General features: G+C 33.5%; 1 protein-coding gene across 1 annotated transcript in view; it reads left to right on the top strand.

The window, feature by feature from the left end:
* Nucleotides 1-27,478, top strand: part of LOC150109148 (synaptotagmin-7-like) — a 100,679-nt gene that overhangs the window by 67,902 nt on the left and 5,299 nt on the right. The window contains exon 5 of the mRNA XM_090401710.1: nucleotides 213-321. Coding sequence (XP_090257836.1) covers nucleotides 213-321 — 109 coding nt within the window. The remainder of the gene's footprint in view (nucleotides 1-212; nucleotides 322-27,478) is intronic.

Below are 27,478 nucleotides of genomic sequence, written 5' to 3'. Positions count from 1 at the left end.
ACTTGGAACTTTCAATTGGAGGTTGTCAATCATGTCGATGATGTTAATTAATAGTCAATTAAATTATATACGAATGATTTTGTCTTACCTCACTTAGACCGCAATCTAAGCTGTGTAAAGACAAATTCATTCATTCGTACCAAATTCAGGCCTATACAGCCATAATTATAGAAGTTTCCATTCCTAAATATCAATGTTGTTATATTTTTTAGCTTGGAGAAATACTAATAGCTCTAACGTACGTCCCTCGGACAAGCGAGCTATCTATCGCACTAATCAAGGCAAGGAAGCTAAAGGCTAAGGACATCACCGGTTCTTCAGGTAATTGGAACCATTTCTTTTTTTTCTACCATTTTTACCATTCTTAATTCCACTTCGTGAATAATTTAACATTCAGATTTCACATAATTCCTCTAACTGTAGTTCCAAACTATGTCTATGAAATACTGTTCACAAAAGAACAGAAACTCTGTTAACTCTATAGTTTCTTCCAAATAAAAATAAAAACTGAAAGCGCAACCTAATTTATTAACCAAAAGAAAGAATTCTCAAAATAGATTTACAAGTTATTGCCATCGTATCGTTATACACGCTGGAAACACGACGCCACATCAACATGCATATCTAGTTCTCGGCAAAGCTCTCACGTATGCCCGTACTTGTACCTTAGATATAACCCGTCGTCCTAGAAATGCATGCTTATATACCCAGGTTCGCAAGTTTGGTATTCTCTGATGCATTCGAAATAAGTGGATTTGTTGTTCGGTTCACGAAGTTATTATAGTTTTATATTCATATCACAGTGGTTACATTTCCAGTGTGAAACATAGATCGCCGGACATATATTGTTTACTGATCTGGTCGTTGTTGCATTTCTATTTATTATGGGTGTACTTGTTGTACTCATTTCCAGGTGCTTTTATATAAGCAAACGCTCTCTTTGAACCCTTCAAACAATTAATTATTCTTCTGTTTGACTGCAATGTTCAATATCTGCACTGTCAACAACATATACGATCTAAAATAGGAATATTTCACAGGTGAGACCTGGATTCGGATAGAAGAGTTTTTGTCCCGCAAAGCAGACGAATCTGCCATTAACAGACAGAATGTACTGTCCACATAACCTAGTTGTTTCTACCAGAAATCAAAATAACAATAACAGGAGCAACAAAAATATTTTGGCATTTATTTTATTACATCATGTCACATGTGATTGTTAAGACAGAATCCTTGTCGGCCGTGAAATGGAAATTTTTTTTATCGTATTTAAGAGTAAGTAATTATTGTTACATTACTTCTAATTTCGAAATCAGCAATTTTGACAAAAACATGAATGATTTTCATGGCCCTGTCTCATCACGCCATTTTTGATTAGCTGAAAGGACTAAGACACGAATAGCCTCAAAATATAACAGAACTAGGTCAAGCATTGCTTGATGAATGTGCGTAATCCCGCCTACAATCAAAAGCTTATTACATAGTGCTTCTAAAAGAATCGACTACAGTTACAGCATACAGACGACTAGTATTAAGATAATTTTGTGACTAATGTGGTTGCAGCTAATAAAATTGTCGATGATCACCTACCAGCTGTGAGCAGTGTAATCATTTTACTGCTCGTATTTCTTCTAACAATTGCAATATCTACCTGCGTATAATTCTCGAACTATACTCATTATGGTAATGAATTAAACTGTCAATATTATGTTTTTTTTTCCTTCTGCTGTCTTCTTCATTAGGACAATAGGTTTATTAATTATGGTAACGTGCTTTCTAGTGCATTCTATGATATATTTGGTTTTAAAGAAAATTTAGAGGGCTACCACTAAATGGTAGAAATAGTACGAAATATCCTATATAGTCTATCGGTTTTTGCGCGACAGATGTTTGATTGGAGAACATTTCTTCACTAGTTATCAAAAGTACTATTTAAGTAAACGTATAAACTAACAGAAACTTTCGATAGATCAATGCTAACGAAACTATCGAAAGTTTCTGTTAGTTTATACGTTTACTTAAATAGTACTTTTGGTAACTAGTGAAGAAATGTTCTCCATTCAAACATCTGTCGTTATTTTATCTTAGAATTTCATCGCACAGAAAGACAAATTGGCTTAGAACCAATTCAGTTTTAACCCAAATCACCACAGACAGTCATAATATCGGGACGTTCTATAGATCCTACTAAATAGTCCGAGTGCAGAATATTATCTATGTGTAATCTTGAGAAATTAGGGACATAGATTCTGTCTGTTGAACTGGATTTTGAAATAGAGACCATATTACAATTATTAACCAAATTATAACCCTGTATATGCCATGTACCAAAATTAATTAATAACGAAGTATAATTTGACATATACCAACTCACAATTCTGAACTCTTCTACATTTAAATTATTACTTGGAAAACCTATTTTTGGAATTATATTTCTATTAAGAATTCTGTACTCCTCTGATAATAACACGCTGTTCTAAAATCAAGTGAAATAAGCCGCTTAATAAAGTTTTTTGATTATTATTCTTCGTATTGAAATCTCGTGAAAACGTCCAACATCGATCTGTCTACAAGATTAGTTAATATTCGCAACATCATAGGATTGGGTAACAAAATATCGCATAATACAAACTGATAATAAGTGAAAAAATGAAATGAAATATTTAATATAAAAGATAAATTATTCGTGTGTGTGTTAACCAAGCAAGGCAATAAAACATTTATGCAAAAAAACCTAAAGAGTTTAAGTAATAGCACTAAAAGTATTTTAATCCTTCGTTTATAAAATGGCTGAAGTATTTTAAAACACTTTATTTAAACGACTAAAAACGTCTGCTTTCGATAAAAACAGATACTATGTTGACAATAGCAGTTTAGAAAATGGGCGAAGTTAAGTGGATCGAGTCATCCGGGAATGATGTGCATTCTATTGCATTTCAGATATATTATTTCCGCTTAAAATACCTTTAGGAATTTCCATTTCGACTATGACACAGTGAGACGTAACTTACTCTCTTGTTTAAATTAGGCTTCATTTGATATGCCGGATTTTCTATTGAGTTGAACGTAAGTGACTTACTTTTCTCGAACGTATTCAATTGGTTATTTGCAACTAATCTAATAAAAATCATATTGAATCAGAGACGATTCACATCTCTTTAAATAATGCAGTCATAATTACATTATTAAAGACAACTGTGCTACAGAACAAGCAAAACTTGGAAACTCTCCAAGATTTAATTTTCTGAAGATTTAGAGTATGACAAAGCCACTCGTGGGAAATGACACCGCCGTTAGATTTAAACAAAAAAGTAAAATAAAAAGAAAGTAATTTAGCAGGTAAGAACCTTCGCCTTCTCTCTTTCTTGTCTAAGAGCTTATTTTTGTAATGAATGATAAATTAACTTGCCTTGTTACTTATTCATTTTCCTTTAGTATTATCCACCTCGTTACTTATACATATTTTAGTTACCTTCTTCGTCATACACGCATTTTTTTTTTACTATTTTACTCCTTCGTTCGCCTTGTTCACTAATCCGAGTTTCCTTGATAATCATTTATTCTATCTCCATTTTTATTTTTTTTTATTTCTAATTTGATCACTACTCAGTCAACGTTTTCATTAACCTTCTGCTCACGCATTATTCTACGTCAGCTTTCCTTGCTGCGTTAGCAGGAACGTTGTTGATCAATGTCCAGAACATTACACCGTTTCAGTAACGCGCTGCAGCCGCTAATTGCTTCTAAACTTGCAGTGCTAGAAATTCCTAGAATAACTAGAGAGCATACTTTTGCTGTCAAATTTCACAGAGTGAAATCATCACTTTTGGCTTGTCACGTGTCTATTTAATTCGTCCCATTAAGCGTGTTAATTTTGTATAATTCATTCTAATTTGTATTTTTATTTATTTATTTATTTTGGCTAGTAATCATTTTCAGTAATCTATTCGTTACCGAATACATTCCACTGTTATTTATAGTCGCATGTTAAGCAATACCTTCAATGGAGTATTCAATTTCTTCCTCAGTCAATGTATGCAGAAATTGAGGATAAATTTATTCTCCCAAAAAGGAATAATTGCAGCTCTTTTAGTTCTAACTAACTATAGGAAATCGGTGTGAAGGTGGTTTGCACCCCGAGCCGTCATTCAATAGCTATTAATGATTTTAAAGACATCGAGACTTGGGAGAGAATACCCTCTCCTGTAGTTGCTTTACGACGAAGATAGATGACCTAGTAGAGAGGGAAAAAAAGTAAAATAAAGTTCCTGTAATCTGCGAACAGATTAGAACCTATAATGTCCTTTCTTCTTGAAGAGCATTGAAATACGAGAAATATCGCCACAAGGAAAGGCCTTTTGTCTATATTTGTCTACGTTTTGTTTATATTCTTAACTTTGTAGAAAAATTTATGACCTTTAAAATCTTACCTTCAATAATCAGGCGAGCAAATGAGTGTTACCGAATCGTTTTCAAAAATCGAGGAACAAACACAAAAAATACAAGAAAAATTTAAAGAACAAAAAAATAATAAGACAAAACAGCAGTATATTTTATGAATGAAATGTCATTACATAATAATGCCTGCCTGACTCATTTCGATTATAACTATAATCCAAAAGTGTGTACATTGCATATGTGTTATAGAAAGAATAAAATATGTTTGTGTACATTGCCATATATTTTCTACAAACAATAACACGCGGAGTTATGAGTAGATGTGAAAAATAGACCTATTCTTATTCTTTCCAACTGTTGCATATACAGAACGAGGGCAGGTGGTATTCGAATTTTTATTGCACATTCTGATCGGATTGCGACAACCTCAATAGCGGTTTCATTTCAGTTTCAGTGCCTTGTAAATCAATGATTATACTGTACAGTACCTGTTGTTATTCAATGGCTGGAACATGTTCACGTTGTATGGAGATGATTTTCGTGATCGGTTGAGTTTGTTGATTGAAATTAGAATGCTTTCTTTTTTGTTGGTTTGAGTGATCTCCCAAGTGGTCTAAAAGACCTTTCAAGGGGGTAATGTTATAATCGTTGTTAGCGATTAAATGTATGCACACACTTAAAACAGAAAAGAAAAAAAAAAGGAATATTTCTAATTGCATTAATGTTAGTAACTTTCTTAATACAAGATGGTCATAAAATAACTTTCCCTCTTTGGAGGCATCTGTAGCTAAAACCAATAAACGGAATGAGACCAAATTTTATATTGAGACTTTTGAAGGCATGGGGAGATGATTTCAACGAAAAAAAGATTTAGTACCAAAATTCGCCGATAGGGAAATTTTTGGCGCTGGCGGAGCCGAAAACAAGCGGATAATTACATTAAAAGCAGATAAAATTGAATAATAACATTTAGACGGTGTAAGCGACAGGCGCGTAACTCATTCCAGCTGGATATGTGGCGTGTTACAATGATAATAATAATAATAATAATAATTAAACTAAAACAACAACTTGCGAGAGAGACACAAATTAATGTAGTGATTGAACTCACAGGAAATAATGTTTTATTCATCAGAATCAGGGTCCCCTGGACCACATACACGATTTTTAATGTGCTGACCTTTCTTGTGTACAACAAATTGCATTCGGTGTGCGACATGCTCTACATCTGAGCGTAAGGAGTCGGATTGGTTGTTCATAACAGCCCGTTTTATGTTCTCTTTCACTTTGTTACTGTATCTTCTTGTACTGCTTTCCATCCTCTGCCAGGTCAACCTCCTAGTGATGCAGTTTCTTCAAACTTCTTAATCATAGCTCTCAGTGCTACAGCTGACATAGGACCTGTACGGAGGTTATGAAGCCTTCTGCTGAGGCAAGGTAGGACGCATATTGAGCACAATTCGTCAGTCATTCGAATAACTGCCTGAACGTTCTCAATCCCTTACTGAGGGGAATTGGGCGCTGCTGTCACGTATGCACAGCAAAATTTGCATAATCCTTTTACCTGCATTTACTGCAAATATTTGACTGCTTTAGGCTCCGCCAGCGCCAAAATTTCCCCTATCGGCGACTTTTGGTACTAAATATTTTTTCGCGGAATTCATCTCCCCATGCCTTCAAAAGTCTCAATATAAAATGTGGTTTCATTCCGTGTATTAGTTTTAGCTACAGATACCTCCAAAGAGGAAAAGTTAATTTATTGCCACCCTGTATTTATTATTATTATTTAGACTTGTAAAATTACTATATAAATGTAGTTTATTACTAGATATTATTAACTCAATGGCCATTTAATAATTTTGATGATAATACAATTCGTTCATGGATTATGATAACTTTGTCTACGTAATTCATTATTGAAGTTATTTAGAAATTTTAAAAATATATTTTCAGCGATGATATTCCTAGTGCAGCGTATACACTAATATCGATAAACCTTCCATAAAAGAATATATCAATAGGAAAGGAGATGATAGATATTGGGACAACATATGAGTTCAAAAATAAGTTTAGAAGAAATAAATATATTAATTTGTCATAGAATTATCCTTCGAAGTTACGCAAAGAAAACATATCCAGCCATGGGGGACTAGTTGTAACCAATTGCTTTCCAAAATACTAAAATAAAATAACAATTCTCGGATGCGCTCGCAATTCCATCAGGGTATCGCTCAATAAACATTCCAAGACTAGGAGATAGATCCCTTATTTTCAAACATTCATGATGCACGTTCCATATTACTTCGATCTACATATGCAAAGTACACTTCAAATCATATCTGGAATACAAATAAAGAAAAAGGAAGAGAAAAAAGAACATAAATATTATTGTATTTCTTTTTGTTTTCTTTGTATTCCTCGATTTTGCGTTCGCAAATTTCAAATCGTTATTATACTTCCAAAAATGCAAGTGATTATTTTAAAAATTTAGATACTTCATTACTTGTTATCCAGTCCAACGTAACATTGCAAAAAGATGGGTGCTTTCTTTTTAATACTTTTAAAAATTAGCGTAGGTAAAAGTCTAGTTAGTATAAAATATTATTTTACTTTAAACATTATAAAACTGTAAATTCAGTATCTCTCTTTTTTAAAAAAAAATTACACGAGAAATAATTAATAAAAAAATACCCTAACTCAGAAAGCATCCTCAGTGGATTTATTAAAATTAGCATAGTTTTAACAGAGAACCTGAAAAATCCACTCCTTGCTATAAACACGATTTGTTCCGTGATCTACAGCTGGTTTAAAAATCGATTGTGTCACATGTAGGTGTCCACCATCTTTTAGATATTTGTCACAAATCATTGAAAAGCTTAAGAGATCCATCGTCTAAAGAAGCGAAATAACTTTTTGTCACTGAAATGGTTTACGAATTCGAAATAAAGAAAAGGACCTTCGGATTCTTACTATCACAGCAGTATTACTATCGAACGAATTGTAAATGCAGGATTTTCATCCATTCTCAAAGAATGTTCACCAACTCGAAGCTGGATTCTAGTCTAAGCTGGCTTCTTTAGAACGTCATTATGTTATATATCAACAGTGTAGTATTGATTGTCAGGACACATTGTTTTCGGTTAAAGAACATCTGCTTGAATTTTTCAGTGATGTTTAATCTGGAAGAATCTGTCACATACCGACAGCGATTTATTTGATGGCTACATGGCATGCCTCGTTCCAAAGCCGCTGTTTGAGCCTCTCCCTAACGTTTCATTTGTCTTCGTTTGTCTTTCGACTTACTCGGTTCAGTTCCTTATTTTTGTTTACTGACCGTTTCTTTCTTGGTTTCTTTAAGCTCCTCGCTAACCATCAATAGACAGTTTTTTATTCCTTTTCCAAAAGAATCATAGGATAAATTGTTTGCGGTAGGAATATTCTATTGTGTCGCATTTTTGTCAACAAGGACATGTATACACTAGTCCTTTTTTGAAGGTTCGGTGGTAGACAACAAAAGGTGCTGGATTCAGAATAAAGAAATATGTCATTACAAATATCTTCTCCCTTAATAACTTCGAAAAGACACTTATTTTTGTCATTAAATTCATCCTTTGTTGTTAACGACGTGTTTACTTCATAACAGCTACTAAACTGTGACATTTATTAGACAGCCAACATAGTTGTATTTAGCTGTTACAAATGAGAACAGTACGTAGCGTTTTGTGTGTTAATTAAGGAGATTAACCACGACTTTAATTTAAAACGTCACTACCATCTCTTACTATAATTATATTATAATCTTGTAAGGTAAGCTGAACAAAAACTATAACAACAGATTTAATTTTTTTTTTCACTGACACAGAACTCCATTAGAAATCAAATTTTTCTTTAGCATTATCGCTGCAATAATGAAGAAGCAATTTAGAATGTAGGTTCTGACGTAGGTTCTGACGATTCAAGAAGGACTTTTATAACTTATAAATATGAGGATAAATCAAAAGAAAAAGTGACTTTTAATTTTTATTGAATTTAGATAGTTAAAAATGCAAACAGTCAAGTACTGTATAGGGTGTTTGTTTCTTGGTATTTATCATCATCATCCAAATACTAATTACGGATATAGACCATATTGGTCTGTTCCGGTTTCATTATCCATCTAATATTCTCTCTTTTTCGAGGTTCTTCCCGGCCTTCTCTTTCCGATTGGTTTATATTTTATTATTTGTTCAGGATATCGGGTGTTGGCCTTTCGGTTTACATGTCCTATTCAATTTTGTAATTGTTTAGTTTTCCTTTAGTCGATTTTATTTTTAGTTATTTTAATATCTTCGTTCCTTTTTGGTCTAATAATATGTATTTTGCAGTTCTTCTCATAAATCTCATTTCACTTGTTTTTATTCTTTGTTTATCTTGTTTTTATTGCCCAAATTTCACTGCCATATAATAATGTGGGCACCGCTAAAGTATTGTATATTTTCAAGCGTGTTTCTTTTTGTACAATATTTGGATTGCGTGTTCTATTTATCAGGCCTGTAATCTGTAAAAATGTTGAAGATTTTAATTTTATGTCTTTTTCTCCTTCATATGACATTTCACATCCAAGATAACTGAAAGTATTTATCTGTTCTATTATTTTATTATTAATAACTATTTTACTTCTAAATGGAGTTTGGACACAAAATGCCATTGTTTTAGTTTCATCAATGGATGTTTTCATTCCAAACTGTTCTACTACAATGTTTAAATTTTATATTATTCTTTGTCAATTGTTTTCCTTACATGATATCATTACCTGATCATCTACAAATAATAGGTGATTTATTTTGTTATTCCGGGAAATTTCTATACCTAGATTGTTTAAGGTGTCCCACTGCATTGATATTTCATTAATATAAATATTGAAAAGTGTTGGAGACAGAGAGCATCCCTCTGTCGTCTCCATTACAAATATAATGAAATAAAAATAAAAATAAATGAGAAAATGTCTGATCAACAATATATAAACCAAGGACATTTTCTCATTTATTTTTATTTTTATTTCATTATCTTTGTAAATATTTAATATTACATGAAGTATATTTAGGTGTATTAGGTATATTTATTATTTGTAATATATATATCAAACAGTATACATCTTTTACTTCGTCAAATGCTTTTTCATAATCTATAAACAAAAGATGAGTCTCTAAATTGAATTCTCTTCTTGTTTCTGTAAGTAGTTTTAAACAAAAAGTTGTATCCATTGTAAAGCGTCCTTTTCTAAATCCATTTTGACATTCTAATAATATTTTTTCACTGTATATTTTCAATTTTTCATTAAGTATTCTTGCTATATATTTTGTAGTAGTATGCATTCAAACTCATACCTGTGTACTTATCAGGTTTTGTTTTATCCCTCTTTTTAAATATAGGTGTTGCTATATTTGTATTCCTTTCTATTGGTATTTTTTTGGAAATATTTTATTTAAAACTTTTAATAAGCTCTGATGATTTTTTTCCAGCCAATTTATACAGTTCAGAGTTTATCCCATCTTCTCCTGCTGATTTATCATCTTTTTTTATATTTTACTTAGGTTTATGTTAGTATCATTGGCGGCCGGTGAAAATTTTAAGTGGGAGTGCTGCATATACAAAATAAGAAAAATAATTCATGTTTTCCTAATCAGTAAGCAATTTATTAATAAGCAAATGTACATATTACAAAAATTGCTTTATTAAAAATATTTCACCCTCACTACGAACGCAGTGCATTTGTTTCGTGTAACGATAATTGAGAAAATATACCGGTAATTCTTTTCCAGGGCGAATTCTCCATGCTTGCTACGCAAGCTCATTACTTGAGAAAGAAGTAATATTTATTTGTTAATAAATGCATGCATTTATAATCATTCCATTTAGGCTTTTATTTTTGTAGACAGAAGACGTCTTAAGCTTGCGCGGCAATAATTGAGTTTTGCGTTGTGTATCGAAGGCCGATGCTTGCTCGTCTAGTCAAAGCTACCTTGGCTTGCTCGGTTGTGGGAGCTTCCAAGTTCTCGCTGCAGCACTGTGATTTCATGCGCACTCATTGCCATTTCCGCTCCCTTCACGTCGTTTTAAACACAGGCCATACGCAGTCAAAGTAGCTCTATCCAGTGAGCTTCAGCCAGCCTTTACAAGTGTGCGTGTTGCTTGGGAAAATCAAGTTACAACCAACTTTTTATGACGATGTTATTGACCAGTTCATAAAGAACAACTATAGGGTAGAATTTGTATTCAAGTAGCTAAATTGAAAAAGATAGAATATCATTTGTAAAATAAATGTTATATATGATTAAATGTACATACATTTCTAAATATATAGTTTTAAATGGTCAGTAATTCATTATTCCGCTAATCAGACTTCAATCACACTTCTCACTCCCTGAATGATAACAAGAGCAAGCGTGAATTTCAAGACCAGCATTCGCCCTTGTTCTTTTAATATTTTCAACAGTGACACTCGTCATAATTCAGCCTTGTATATCTATAATAAATAATCATATGTTATGTTTAACAGAATAAAATAAGATTTGCCAAATATATTCGCCTTCACCACGAACAAACACCAATAATAAAAGTTTCGTATCTCACAGAAATAAGGCGCGTAAGCATACAATTTATCTGTAACAAGTGTCAGATTCACTTGTTACGTGCAGTAACAAGTGCAAACGAATATCGGCGAGTCTAGCCGGAACTGACAGAACGTGATAATTCCGACACTGCGTTAGATCGCAGTGCATTTATTTCGTAATCTAAAGCGCTAATCGAACAATTCCAATTATTAAGTATTCAATCAATGTCAAAACATAAGCTGTAACTTTTAACATGTTGTACTGAATTTATATAATGTTGTAAGCATTGTTATTATTTATAAACACAAACAAAATTTATTTTTTTCGTTTTTTTCCTTGAGGGTAGTGCAGTGTTGCAGTGCTCATGTACAAGCCGCCACTGGTTAGTATTATCTGTCCAAAGATCTGTAAAGTGAACCAAAAATTCTTTTAAATCTATTTCACAATTTATATTTGCAGTATATTTTATATCTGAATTCACGTGTTTTAGTATTTTATACGCACTGGATCTTATTTTGTATATATCATTTTCTAGATGTGATACAAATTTTCCCCAGATTTCTCTGGTTCTCTTTCTGATTTCTCCTTTGGCTATTGCTCTCTTTTTATATTCAATTTCATCTTCTTGTTTTTTGCTACTTAACCATCTTTTGAAGGTCAGCTTTTTATTTTCAATTATTGTTTTTATTTCATTGTTCCATATATGTATTTTTTTATTTTTATGATATTTTTTCTGTCCTAGACTTTCATTTGCTGCTGAGTTGTAATAATTTCTTATATATTATTCAATTCTTTCTCGATGTCTTCATTTTCTTGTAGTTTTTCTAAGTAGTTGTTAATACTATGTTGGTATAAATTTCTTATACTTGAATCATTTAGTAGTTTTACTATGTAATTAGATTTTTTTCTCTAGTTTATTTATTTTTTGTATTTTTGTAACCAATTTGGTGGACCTTAGTTTTGCCTGTATTAAATAGTGATCTGTGTCTCTTTCCAGCTCTCATTTGCTATAAAATAGTCTATTATTGATTTTTGTCCTCATGCACACCATGTTTCTTCATTTAAAATCTTATATAATTCTTCTTATATACTATGCTTCCAATTTTTCATGTTTTTCTTTTTCGAAAATCTCTTAACTTTTCCAATTTGCAATCTTTCCCCATATTTTCTGTCAGGTTTAAATTTCGTCGAAACTTGAAAGTAATATACGTGTTTCCCTATGTGAAATTACTAGAATGACGATAGATATCCTAGCGGTGGGGCTGCCACCATGAGGCAACTAGGCTTGCCTTTTTTTTTATTGGTGAGAACGGGTGATACTCTTTCACCCATTCTCACCAATGTAAGGCCCTCGTCATTTGTAGAGGACTAAAAAACTGATAATCATCTGTGATGAATGTAGAGTATTAGTGAGTAAGGAATAATTTAAAATATAAGTTCCTAAATTGTTTCAACGGTTGCATCTACTGTAGTAGATATTCATTATATTAAAGAACAGCTTTTCACAGAAATCATCTTTATGTACTGCAAAGAGGAATTACAAATTTTCTTTTGAATCTTTCCATTCTTTCATACTCTTATCATAAAACTGTGTCCACGTTCTCCTGTAAATCACCGAGTGTTTGATCGCTTCATGTTGTTCCTTAACGATGCACTCCGAAAACGAAACCTAGTGATGACCTCAAGAGCTTATTCTGACATTGAGTATTATTCTTCCACGAGGCTATAACAAAATAAATGCGACTAATTAGAGTTTCACAAATTGTGTGCCACTGTAAACAACTTTTATAAAGTAGAAACTTATTAATTGAATAGGATGTTAATTAAGCGAAGGATAAATCAAATACATCCATCTAAAGATAAAAGCAGCCTGGGCTCGAGATTTAATAAGAACTGCAAACTGTTACTTCACAGTCCTCTTCACAGTCAGAAGATTCATTGATTGATTCATTAGTCGTGTGATACAAAATAGTGTTTCAATTTCACATTCAAAAAATGTCACTTATTGTAAGAGGATGAGAAAGAGGATCATCGTACTGCAAACCAGACTATGGAAACACTCCAGACATTATGGTTTCAGATCTTATTATATCCTTCAGGCAGTTCGGACTTGGTTTCCTCGCACACTCTCCTATTTGGACTTTTAAAAGTCCGTCATTTTTCCAGCGATCAAGATTTAATGAAGGAATTCATACGTCTACCATCCACTCAGTCGAAACTCATCGTAGCTCATAATATAAGAACATATACACGACTGAGTGAATGGTGTTCAAAACCAGGAGCAGCCATGTTGAGTAATGATAATCTTGATTGTTCTATGTCACTATTAATAAATGCATGGTGAATGGATATCCTTTGACTTTCCTGTCTTGCATGATATTTTAATCTTGATAATTATTTCACCTTCACTAAAATTCAATGCATTCATAATGGAATGAACAAGACGCAAGAAACCTTTATAATTTCTTTTCAATTGAAATTGAATCAGTCAGTCTCAAAAGAAGTGGATGCATATTTCTTGTCTGAAGATCGTTGTTTATCCCGTAAAACACAAACTGGCCGAAGAACGCAATTAACAGACATAATGCACACGATTCATATCCTTAGTTACTTTAGCTATAATTCTTAACAACCCGGCTCAACGCATACTAAAGACTGTTCACTCTTAATCATCAAACTCACACAGCATTGTTTACTCTGATGGCATATAAATATAGTAATACAGAAATATCTATTCAGCCCAGAAGATATGCAAGTAAAATGTATTTTACTTGCATATTACATTGCATATTACTTGCATTTTACATGATTTAAGCAAGTAAAATTTATTTTTTATTAATTACTTATGCAACATTTAAATAAATATTTCCAAGCTATGCATATTTCTCTCTTAAAATAGCACAAGCAGAAAGGTAGAATAGATAAAATACCATAATAATTTATAAGCAACGAAACTCTCTTTCACTTTTTGAAATACAACTCGACCGTTTTCATATGATGGGAGTGTATGTGATATGATAATCTCAAGTTACTCAATCTGAAGCATTCAGTAATAATACTGTATATTAGTTTTTTTTTTTTTTGAAGTTTCAAATTTCATAAAAATCTGGGATGAACACTAAAAATAAAATGCACGAAACGGTCTATTTTAGAACGCTTTACTGAAAAAGAATATTTATTAATATTCCTAAAATCTATATTATGTTTTTATATAATACAATAGAAAGAGGAAAATATGACATAAAATATACAAGTAAATGAAGCAAACAAGTAAAGTGTGTTAAAAACGAAATGAGCGATAGGTAATGACACATTTTCAGTAAAGCCTGTTATTTTTTTTTCCTTTTCATTCTTTTCTTTTTTATTGTAACTATGTATCAGTGCGTTAATATATTCTCTTGTTCTCTCATACAAAGAGAAAAGACTTATTAAACAAAACAGTTTCACAACGATCTGTGAACATCGTATTATCATACGAAGAGAGGATCCTCTGTCATGATGTTTATTCTGTTACCTAGCAAGATACAGGTATTCATATATTATTTATATCTACAGTAGTATCTTATCGAATGCTTAAAATAAGTATTTAAAACTGGGTTTATAAGCCGATATAAATATGAATCCAATTTATTTTTATTTATTTATTTATATATTTTCGCTACCTGAACAGGAAAACGTACAATGGTTCTAGTATTTTATACGCCCACAGATGGAGTTGATGCTAGTGATTTTGTACTGAGTGATTTTTTTTTAAATTTTGGAGAGAAGGAGCTTATACGTTTTCTTTTTCATCTGTTGCACATCAGTAAGTTTTAGATTGAAAATTGACGCCATATAAAAAACATTTGGTTTCACCAAGATGCTCCATCTCCAATGTCTCTACTCCTTCCATCCCAATGTTTACTGCATAAAACATGAGGGCCATTAAATCTTAATAACGTATTACCTTTGCTACTGTTTTTTTATCTGCTATTTTATTTAGCACAGCACGAAGCAACATTAGAAAAGTAAATTATTTTGTGCCTTCAGTCTTTAAAATGAAAAATAAATAAATATTGTGTTTCGTCAAATTAAAATGAAGTTCAAGTAGAAAAGTAAAAAAAAAAGAAAAAGAAAAAGCATTCTTAATGAAAGAATGTCAAAACATTAAAATTAAATTTGATAAATAGTACTTAATTATACCTGTAAAGAAAAAATGAGAATGAAAAATGGAAAATCGTGATTTCGCTGAGTTAAATTAATTAACCGAGTCCTGCGAGACCAATCGTTACTTCATTACACCATAATTAATGTGAGCTAGCACAACTTAATATTTAGTTTTCTTTATTTTACTCAGACACTGGAGTATACCAAAAAACATTCGAGACTAGGAGAGACACATAAAAAAAGGCTTCGGTATTTAAATCAAACACTTGTAGCTGAAAGCGAAATATTTGACTAAAGAAAGAAGAGAAAATCATGAAAACCGTGAATGAAAGATTTAAAAGAACGAAAGATTTAGATTATGTCATTAATGTATCAAAAGGTCTTCATTTGCGAATCCTCTTGAGATTAATTTCCTTTGTTTATTAAGAACTAAATCGCAGTTATTTTAAACAACATTTTGCCCGATTTTCTGGGTGAGATAACTTCTATTGCAAGCAATTAGCGCAAAGCTAAATCAACGAATCCATTATTCTTATAATGATGGAACTTCTAGGAAAGTTGTAATTATTTGTTGGAAGACAAATTATGGGAAAAAATAATACAGCAAAATGAAGGAAGAACGAAATTCTAAACAGCTCTGTTAATACAATGGGTGCTACTACCCACATATAATAAATACTGAGTACTTACTTAAAAAATAAGCTTTTTTATTTATAGATTTTTCACTCTGCGTGTCGTGAGTATCAGATTCACTATGGTTTAAAAGAGTACAGGCCCAAACAGGAAATACATTAGGTCCCCTCGTATCCGCGGTTTCACTTATCCGTGGTTCGAAAAAAGCACGCGAAACGGTCGAGCACCGCGCCGGTTGAAACATGCATACGCGCAGGCTGAAAACCTGTCGAAACACGCTTGTTTTGCTAGGCGCATGGACTTAAACCTGCGTGTTTGTTCATGTTTAGTTTTACTCGAATTGTCGAAGAAAGCAGTCAATTGTCTGTCATTGCAATTAAAAAATTGCGTTTAAATTCAAGCAAATAAATTGTGAACAATTTAAAAATGGCTTTAAAACCGAAGAGAAGACGTGAAGTGCTCAGTATTAGTGAAAAATCAAAGATTATCAATATGATTGAAGTAGAAAAAAAGTCAATTTCAACCGTTGCCAAGATCTGTAATAAAAGTGAATCTTCGATACGTGAAGTGTTGAAGAACAAAGAAAAAATTCGTGCCAGTCCTTCCATTGCGCCCAAATCTGCAAAAGTTACGGATATGCGTGATAAGGCGTTACTCAAGGTAGAGAAAGCTTTGAATTTGTGGGTGGAAGACAGGACAAGAAAAAAAAAAAAGGATTCCTATTGACGGTAACAAGTTACGGCAAAAAGCATTGATCCTATATGGAGATATGCGGCCTCAAGACGAAATAGAAGAGGAAGAAAAGTCATTTACAGCAAGCAAGGGCTGGTTGCATAGATTCAAAACTAGGTGTAATCTAAAAAACATAAAAATTATGCGAGAATCTGCATCGGCTGATGAGAAAGCTGCTACATTGTTCCCAGCAGAATTTAAAACATTATTGCAGAGAAAGGTTATCATCTTAAGCAAGTTTTTAATTGTGATGAAACCGGACTCGTTTGGAAGAAAATGCTCCAACGGACCTACATTCATGAAACTGCGAAGCAAGCACCAGGCTTTAAAGCATTTAAGGACAGATTGACGCTGGTGCTTTGTGGCAACGCAGCTGGTATTAAACCTGGCCTTATTTACCGAGCACAGAATCCACGTGCCCTTAAAAACAAAAACAAAAGTTGTCTGCCTGTTTTTTGGCAATCAAATCCGAAAACGCGGGTCACGGCCGTGTTATTTACGGAATGGTTCCATCAAAGTTTTATTCCGGAGGTGAAAAAATACTTTGAAAGGGAAGGATTACCATTTAAAGTTTTATTGATAATAGACAACGCTCCAGGCAGTAATCACCAAAGATGAAAATGTTCAAGTGGTTTCTTCCCACCTAATACGACCTCATTGCTTCAGCCACTCCATCAAAGTGTCGTTAGATGCTCCAAAGCTTCATAAAACTCGGCAGGTTTTCTATATGATTCGTGCAATGGTTGAGGATTCTGCTGATGTTGTAAAACATCAATTGCAATTGCGAAATCATCAATCGTCTGCAATTGCGAAATCATTCACAATTGCAGACGCAATTGTATTCATCAAGGGAGCAATGGACGAATTGAAACCAGAAACGGTAACTGCATGATGGAAGAATTTGTGGAGTGATGCCGTTCATAATTCCCAAAACGTCGCTGATATTAACTCACAGATAACAACGATAATTAACTCAGCACGGAAAATAGGTGGAGAGCGATTTGACGACATGACAGAAGAATAATTGAATGATTACATAGATGAATATCGTGAGGTACTCACTAACGAGGAGGTGAAAGATCTTGCCAAATCTTCTATAGAAGAAGATGACGATGAGAATGAAAGTGAATAAGAACCACCAGCGTGGACACTCGAAAAATTGGCCACGATATTTCGAACGACTCAAACATTAAAGGAACAGATAACGGATTATGATTCAATGATGGAGCGCAGCATAAAAATTATTCGCACAATAACAGAATCTTTGGAACCTTTGCAGAATCTGTTTACTGAATTGAAGAGACAAAAAAGGCAGCTTCCAATAACACTGTTTTTTAAAAAGTCGACAAAGCTTCTACTATCGATGATCCTCAGCCTTCCACATCATTTGCTCAGTAGACAAGCAAGCATCCGACTGCCAAAGATTCAGAAGATGAATAAATATGTAGCTGAACATATTTATCAATATGTTCTCAGTTGATTCCTCCTAATAAGAATAAAAATGTTAAGAGTGTATTAACAATTGCATTTTCATTAGCATGTTTTCTCATTTTGTTCTACATAATTATTATGTGGGTTAAATTTTATTTGTCTAAAGACAAAGTTTTATTGCATGAGGCAAATTTTTGGTTTGCCACTTCAACCGTACTGCTCAGGGGTGCTTTCTATCGCATCGGGCACACATTCCATTACTCCTCATAGATTCTAAAGAGTAAAAATTGTTTCGTGATAAGTTTAAATAAATATGTAATATCATTGTCGAGGAGCAATGGAATGTGTGCCCAAATACGATAAAGCTTCTACTATCGATGATCCTCAGCCTTCCACATCATTTGCTCAGTAGACAAGCAAGCATCCGACTGCCAAAGATTAGCTAGGTAATGTGCACATTAACGGTTTTCGCACTTTAGCGGTAACATATACATTATATATGTTCACAAAAGCACCCCTGAGTAGTACGGGTGAAGTGGTAGTCTAGATATTACCTCATTTAATAAAAAAATAACTATTTTTTATTATTATTTATTTAGCCATACAATTTAGTGTATAAGTTACCGCTAAAGTGCAGAAATCAGTTATTCTGCAGATTATCTAGGTATTGTGCAGATTAAATACGGTGATCCGTTAATGTGCGGAAAATTGTTTCATTTCTCAAATTACCTAGGTAATCTGCACATTACCTACTAGGCACTCGTTAAAGTGAAAATAAGATCTTTGCTGGAACAACAGCAACGTTTCTGTATGTTTAAATTAAGATAATGTTATTTATTTATTTTTTGATATCTAAAGAATCAAGTTAATACAATCAAACAATCAACAAATTAGTTGATAGAATCAATCATCAATCAATTAATATAATACAAGGAATCAAACGGTTTAAAATATTATTACAATTAAGAAAAAAAACATATGATAAAATTATGTTTACTTATTAAAAAACCAAACTAAAAGTGGAGGGAGAGGGGGGGGAGTAGGGAAAGGAAATGAGAGAAACAAACTTTTGAACTTTAACGATATGGAAGCCGTTAATGTGCACATTACCTAGGTAAAATGCGAAAAGCTCTTGATTCCGCACGTTAACGGAGCAAATCAATTAATCTGCAGATTAGCTAGGTAATGTGCACATTAACGGTTTTCGCACTTTAGCGGTAACATATACATTATATATTAACTACATAACATATTCACTAAAAAACCCTACAGTCCTAGCGAGTGAGACTAAGTCAATTTACTAATAATTTCCTGCATCAATTTTGCTATATATGTGAAAAAATCTGGGTCTCACTAGTGGTTCGCTACTATCCGCGGACGACAATGGAACCAAACCCCGCGGATATGGGGGCCTTACTGTATAAGTTATAGTATAGTGGCAGAGTCTAACTAGAGTTGAAATGCTATCATGGTTTGGTAGAACATATACAAAATAAATAAACAAAACTGAAAATATTTCGAAATAGCATTGAGTTGAACTACTTCTCAAATCGAAAGATAAAGAGTGCTTTGGATTTTTTCAGATTATAAGGATGGAATAATGTTTAACAACTTTCCTTATGCAGTTATTCTTTTAGCAACTTACTCGGCTTCGTCGTCTGAGCAATTCAGGAATAGGCTTTTTATGTCCTGTTCCTGTTCTGCAGATGAAGTTGGTCTTTTCATCTTAGTCTTAGACGTCAGCTGGCTCTTCTTCCTGTATTTATATGCTAGTTTGGGAATCCTATTGTTATCCATCCTTTCTATCTGCTGTAGTCAATTTTGCTGATATTCTTCTATTTCTTGTACGATGTTTTTTGTATCTAATCGTTCTCTTATTTCTCTGTTTTTCTTTTTATCTAATCTAGTGAGTCCCAGGAGAGGTCTTAGAAACTTCATTTGTGCTGCTTCCAATCTTTGTCTGTTTCTTTGTTTTAGAATCCAGGTTTCACTTCCAAATTGAGGGATGGTTTAAACGTCATATTATGTAATCTTAATTGAGTTTCTTTAGTCATTTGTTTTCCAAAATTTCTTTTAATTATGCCATTTATTCTATTGTAAATTTGTAGTCTTGTTTCCAATTGTGAATCAGTATTGTATTGCGAGATTATATTTCCGAAGTATTTGAATTCGGTAACTTGTTCTATTATTCTATTGTTAAACTTAATTTTGAATGGTGTTTCCACATTGCCATTGCTTTTGTTTCAGATATTTTCATTAAAAATTTTTTTTTGCTATTTCATTTAAATGGTTAGTTGCAATTTGGAGTTTATCTTCTGAATTTGAAATTTGTACTTGATCACCTGCATAAAGTATTGTATTTAGTTGTTTATTATTTGTTAGTTTAATTCTATCTTAGACAGTTGCTTTCCATTCTTTTAGTATTCTGTTTATATAAATGTTGAATAGGATTAGGGATAAGCCGCAATCTTGTCTTACTCCTTTATTTATAGTTTAGGTTCTGATAATGTTCCATCTGCAAATTTGATGCAAATTTTGTTTCTCTGTACAGACTTTAATTAATTTAGGAGATATTTTATCGCCTTGTAATATTTTCCCGAGTAGATTTCTGTTCAAGTTATCATATGCCTTTTTGTTGTCAATAAATAGAAGAAAAGTGGGCAAGTTAAATTCTTTTCTTTTTCTATGATCTTGTGAAAGAGGCATCTGTGCGTCCTCTCTCTCTCTCTCTCTCTCTCTCTCTCTCTCTCTCTCTCTCTCTCTCTCTTCTAAAGCCACACTGTTCTTCTTTTAAATAATTTTCTGTATATTTAATTAGTCTGTTCTTTAAGATGTTTGCATATAGTTTAGATGCTGTTATTAAGAGATTAATGCCTCTGTAATTTCCACATTTTTCCTTGGGACCGTTTTTTGTGAATATATTACTACTCCAGTTTCCCATTCTTTTGGGATCTTTTGATATTTCCAGATATTATTGAAGAGTTTAAGGAGGTTTTCTTTTAAGCTATTTGTCCGATATTTAAAGAGCTCAACGCATATTCCATCCAGGTCCAGACTTTTTCTATTTCTTGAGTTTTTCCATTTTTTTTAAATTCTTCCGTTACTATTTCTTCTGTACTTTCCTGTATATTGATATCTTCAATTTTTCGAGTTTTGTCATTGTTTTGTATTTCTTGTTTTTCATTCCACAATCTTTTATAGTGTTCTCCAATCCTCTTTGGAAATTAGATTATTTCTTAATTGGTCATTTTCTGCTGTTTGTAGTTGCCTGAAAAGTTTAAACCCTATTCTTTGTGGTCCACTGATATCCTGCTCTAATGGTTTAACATATTTACTCCAATCTTCTCTGCGTATACTTCTGGAAAGCTTTCTGACTTCAGCCCGTAATTTCTTATATTGTATCAGCAGTGTTTCTCCTTTCGATTAACTCCTTTAAGTCATCATTCCAAGTTCTGAGCCATTTTTTGTTTTTCCTTGATGTGTATCCTAAACTTTCTTCTGCTGCTTTTAGTATGGTTTCCTTTATATTTTTCCAGTCAGTTTCAATATTGTTTGTGATTGGTTTTATTTTATCTCTTATTCTGCTTTTACATAAGTTTCTAATACTCTGCTGTAGGAGGTGAATTTTAAACTGTTTATTAGATGTTGCTTCGTTATCTTTTTCTTTCTTTTGAAGTATGTGGTTCTTTTTATGAATTCAAATCTGCTTTCAACCAACATGTGATCACTATCAATTTCGTTCCCTCTAAAAAACCGTGTATCCATGATATTATTATTTACTTTGTTGTTAATAATAATGTAATATATTATTGATTTTGTTTCTCTTGCTTCCCATGTGTACTTATGTATATTTTTATGCCTGAAGAAAGAATTGCTGAATTTTAGATTGTTAAATATGCAGAAGTCTCTTAATACACCTCCATTGTTATTGATTACTGATTCTCCCTCTGATCCAATGCATCCTGTTATTGGGTTACTTCCCACTCTAGCGTTGAAATCTACCATCATGATTTTGCTTCATTTTAATTTGTTTCATCAATACATTCCTGAAGTTTTTCGGTTCTTCTGTCTCTTCCTCTTTTTCATCTACTGGTGCATAAATTCCAAAAATATTGAATGATTGATTCATAATTTTCATTCTAACTTTGATTATTCTGTCTGATGCCAAGTATAATCTAAAATTTTTTTTTCCATTTTTTATTAATCCAACTTGCAACCACGGATGTAGCCGATTTTTCTTCTGGAACTCCAGAGAAGATCATGACATAATCTTCTAGAATTTGAGATCCCTTCTTTTTCTTTTTTTTGTCTCAGTTATTGCTGCTATATCAATGTTTCTATTTTTTTAGTTCTCTGTTCATCAATTTTGTATGTGATTCCACGGACATTCCAAGTAGCTATTTTTAATTTCTCAAAGAGAAGTCCCTGTCCCTGTCCCTGTCCATTTGCCGGATCAATTCCGATTAAATCTATCCTATTTTTCTTCTTCAGAGCTTTGCGAGTAATTTGAAATTTTCCTCGGACAGGCTACTAACCTTTCGCAGGGTGAGTTCGGTGGTGGAGCCTACCATATCGCCTCCAAACCTGCCTTTTGGGAGGGAAAGCAGACTCCCACTGCATGAGATGGAGAAAACATAGTGTAACAGGAAACATTCACCCCTAGCTCTCGACTACTCCAATAGCATTCGGGGAAAGGAGCAAGAGGAACGACAAGAAAGAAAGAAAGAAGAGTAGGGACCGGTCTACGGATAATATACAGATGTATATTACATGAAGTAAGACACGGTCTAGCATCAGGTATCTCGGGTTTGCCGCTACCGCACTCACTAAAGTGAGCCCTTAAGGGTTTACTCATTACAAACTTACTCGTTTATATCTCTTATATATTACGTTTGTAATCCTTCAGCGACAGGCACTAGAATTCTAATGGAGGAAGCTTACATTTTGCTCTATCTAAAAAATGAAGAATACTTTTCGATAGTATAACTTGTATATGAATATCAAGAGTATCTAAGTATTTTGGGAATGCTTTCGTAGATTCCTTGAAGAAATATCCACACTGTAAACTTCTTGTACAGTTGAAAATTTATATATTTGTGCGTTGTCTTCATACTGAACGTGCCACTGAAATCATTATATAAAGAGTACACTTTATATGTTTTATTCCTTGCTGGAACATATTGTAAGTCGAGTAAACAGTCCGATGATTGAGAATCTTGACAAAACCAGAATTTGGACTTGAATGATGTTGAGACCGATCAGGAATATGACATCCCATGGACTTATCTTCTTACAAAAATCTTAGTAGGGAAATCCATAATCTGATTACTGCAAATGACAAAGTTTAAAATGTATGTGCAGTTGCTGAGAGTCTCCGTAGCTGTCAGTATAGACGAAGCCCTTTGGTCGGAAAGACCTGGGTTCGATTCCCGTCAGTGACGTGAGGAACTGGTCTTTATCTGGTCTCTTTCGATGGAAGGTGAGTTAGCCGGTCTCATACGGGGGAGTTTCACCAGGAAACTCGGTTTTTCGTCCCCCAGAACAGACAAACCGAGCCAGTGAACGCACACTTCTACAGACATAGGACACCTCCAGGAATAAGGAGTAACTAACCTATTGCTTAGGATTTCGGCTCCGAAAGCCTACACGGTAAAATGTGTAGGTCTACGCGTGAGCATAAATTAGGAATTAGGATATGATGTAATTGTTATGTTCAGTCAGTAAAACTTGTATTGTCCTGAGTTATTCAGATCCCTTGTACCTGGATCTACGTTACTTTGGTCTAATATAGGCGGTTGGTGGCGCTTCGTGGGGCGAGGATCATAAAAATCACATAAAGCACAAAGAACTAGAACAGTCTGAACTTGCGAATATACAATCACTTGCACATAGGATTAACTGGTAAAAAAAAGACTAAATGTGTTTTATGTGACATAAAGTTGCATGTGGATTGACTAATGTTAAGCATTACTATATCGTTAGGATTTGAAATGATTGGACTGCATGGCTTATCTCTCTTATGTGAAGGGAAGTTTCAGTTAACACTCCCATTGACGTTAATTTTTATATACCTTTTATCAAACCTAGCCAGGACTTCAGTTATAATTAGACTACTGCTCTACTGCAACTAGCCAGTCTAATAACAAGGTTAGGGGTATGGGGTTAGATGTTTTTCTTTTGAAAACTGGAGATTTTACTCCCGTTTTCGTGAACGCAAACTATCAGAGAAAACTCAACACTTAGCAGACACAGTATATTGAATTACGGCCTTAGTTGCTTCGCCCGTAATTCAAAACAATCTAGTTTTGCTCTCTTACAATTCGTGATTTCATATTCAACTGTAAATCTTTCTGTCGTTTACGCGTATTCCATTGTTCCGCGTTTCATGCTGAAAATGCCATATATATCGTGTTTGTAACAGCTAAAAATTGGAGGAATATGATGCTCCCAAATCATTGCAACTGTGTCCAGGTGAAATGGCTACGGGAAGGGGAAACTGATGAAGTTTGAAAGAGACATTGTGATAGGATGCCACGTTACAGGACTACAGTATCTGATCAACACATTATTGACAAATTGGGCCACCTCAAGTCAACAATCAGTGATATACCGAGATGGAAGAGCAAGGAGTCAACTGCAAATTATACCCGCAGTGGAAGACCCACCACATTAATCGAACGTGACCGTTCTGCGAATGACACGATGTAAAACTCGTCATTCTTCGGACGATAAGTTGAATGTGGAGTTCCGGGCATGGACTGAAACACAAATCTGCACAAAAATATTCAAAACCGAGGGTTACAACGTGGGTTTCCATGGTAAGACTACAATATGTAAGCGCTACATTACCGAAACCAACGTGCAGTGTCATCTTCAGTGGTACAAGATCGTGTATAGTGAGAGGTGGAATCTTGAAAAGCAACGTTATGGAGCAATGAATCACGCTACACACTCTACCGTACAGGTGGACGGTTTTTTGTGTGTTGGACGCCCTGTGAACATCTCTTACAAGATTACGTTAACCACAACTATGAAATTCGGAAGTGGTGGTGTGATGGTATGGTCCTGTTTTTCCTGGTTTGGTCTCTCACCTATGTTTGCGGTGTCACGACATTGAACTCCGATAGGTATCTGAGCATTCTGGACAATTCAACGCTTTGCTTTTTTCAGCAAATTAATTGCCTTTTTCATCAAAAAGAAAAAAAAATGAGCCGTAAAACGTAAAAACAGCAGTCATAAGGCTGTAGCTGCGTGATTTGTGGATATAAACGTCTCCGCACTTAACTGGCTTCCTCAGATGCCTGATCTCAATCCTATTGAACATATGTGGGATGAACAGGAGCGTCTAGTCAGGTCAAAGGGCGTCCGCCCGACAATCGTCCAGGACCTCATTGCATGCCTACAGGAAGAATGTTCCCAAATTCCCATTGATCGCTAACATACGCTTGGGGAAATATACCCCGTAGGATTGCTGCAGTCATCGCAGCGAAAGGAGATTGTACATCTTATTAAGGTGGGCGCCATGGCTGTTTGTTCTTCACACTACGGTGTAGGTTGACTTCTTTCCAAAAGCAGTGTTCATACATACACTACATTTGATTAAAATTTGTCCAGTCCACTGTGTTAAACGCATCTAAAAAACAAGCATGTGGTCTTTTTTTCCCTAGTGCGAGATTTGTAATTTAAATGGGCTATTACTAACTGGATAATCTGCATATCATTTATCACTTTGGTAAAATCACTTGCACAGATGCTATTTGTTGTTATTTGGAATGATTGTCAGAACAGTTACGATAATTGTATTACTGTTGATTGCGCACGTTTTTCTACCAGCGGGTCTGTTTGGCTGAAGGAGAAAACCGAATACGGAAACTTTTCTGTGAGACTCGCAACCGAATATCTAAGGTCTTTCATCCCAGATAAACACTTATTCAAATATATTCGATCACACTGCTAATAATAAACCACAAAACACCCGTATCTCCTATGCAAAATCTGAGTCGGTTTCTGAGAAAGTAAGAGTTTTAGAAGTTACTTGATTGATATATTTAATATGCATTATGAAAAATTTATTAAATTATTCTATAGGCATTATGAAGATAATAGTATTTCCAAATTGCACCTATAATTTCCACTGTCCAGGATGGTCTGTGGCCTAACAGACAACTTTTTGAGATAACTTTTGGTCTTCTAATGAAAATAAAAATTCTGTGTCTGATTCACGCTGTTGATTTCTGTGCATTAATCTTACTGTGGCACCAATTGATTAGTAGATGTTGGTGCAGCTGCATTTTCTTCCTAAATTCCTAATGAAGCTACCCATAATTTTATCATGAGAACTTATTGGAATATTGAAATTCATTTACACATTTCAAGAGGGAATACGTTAACAACTGATAAAGATCTTGAAGTTCGTATTCGAGATAGAAGGAAAAATGTTTTAAGAACAGATGAATAAATAGACATTTTCAGAGAACGTGATACTGAGCATATTATAAAGCTGTGGTAATCAGTAAAGAAAAAGAGAAATAGAGTAACAGAAAGTCCATCTGCGAAACAGGAAAACAAAGTGGAAACTTTCAAACAGAAAAACCAGAAACTGAACTTACAGAATTACAAAAGAAACTAACCTCTGTTATTTGAAGTAATGCGCAGTTTCTATGTACCTCATTTCTTCGCTGTGTTATTTAGGAAACAATCAAATACTACAACTATTCGATTGCTTTCTGACTTAGAAAATCAATATCTATACAAGACAATCGCGACACTGCTGATGTAATATTTAGGCGGAAGATCTAATGCGAAAACATTTGGCACGAAACTACGCGCACGACATTATTAGTGTAGTCGTATTGTTTATTTTTGTTTTCAGAATGTAACGACAATTGAACAAATCCATTTGATAAATAATCAATGATCATCTGATGCAATAAAACAAATATGTAAATACAACTCAAAACTCTTTTAAAAATTAATAAATTTTTAAAAGAGTTTTGAGTTAAAATTAAAAATAAATTAATGAAATAAACACTGCTACATTCAGACAGTGTTAACATCATTATTTAAGCGACAAAAACTTTGTGCTGAATATCTCCATGTCGAAAAAAAGTGGTATATTATATGATATTCAACCTCAATATTTTGTCTCTCAGCATACATCTTTGATATATGCTTACGAAGGAGATTGCTAATAGTACCATTCATGATCAGAGCATACTTGTGAGTAACTAGAATGTTCAAACATATCAACACGAAACTTCTAAGTTATCCGCACATTTGTAAAAAAAAAAAAAAAAAAAAATACATGACTACATGTTTAAACATAATTTTTAAAGAAATAAACCAAATAAAATAAAACATAAAATATAAAAAATGCTTAATATTCTCATTTTCATATTATAATTCATACTACCAGAAAACTGAGAACCTGAGTGAGAGGGGAAAAGGAGGAAATGAGTCAGTGTATTCGTTAGCGGTCGACATAACTAAAAGGAAATCATCTACAGTAAGTATAAAAGATGCAGTTTGTATAGAAATAAATGGTT

This window comes from Typopeltis vanoorti, chromosome 2 (assembly GCF_054136105.1).
Source record: "Typopeltis vanoorti isolate ZY-2024b chromosome 2, IOZ_Tvanoo_1.0, whole genome shotgun sequence".
Lineage (NCBI taxonomy): Eukaryota > Metazoa > Arthropoda > Arachnida > Uropygi > Thelyphonidae > Typopeltis > Typopeltis vanoorti.
This window is presented reverse-complemented; position numbering and strand designations above follow the sequence as displayed.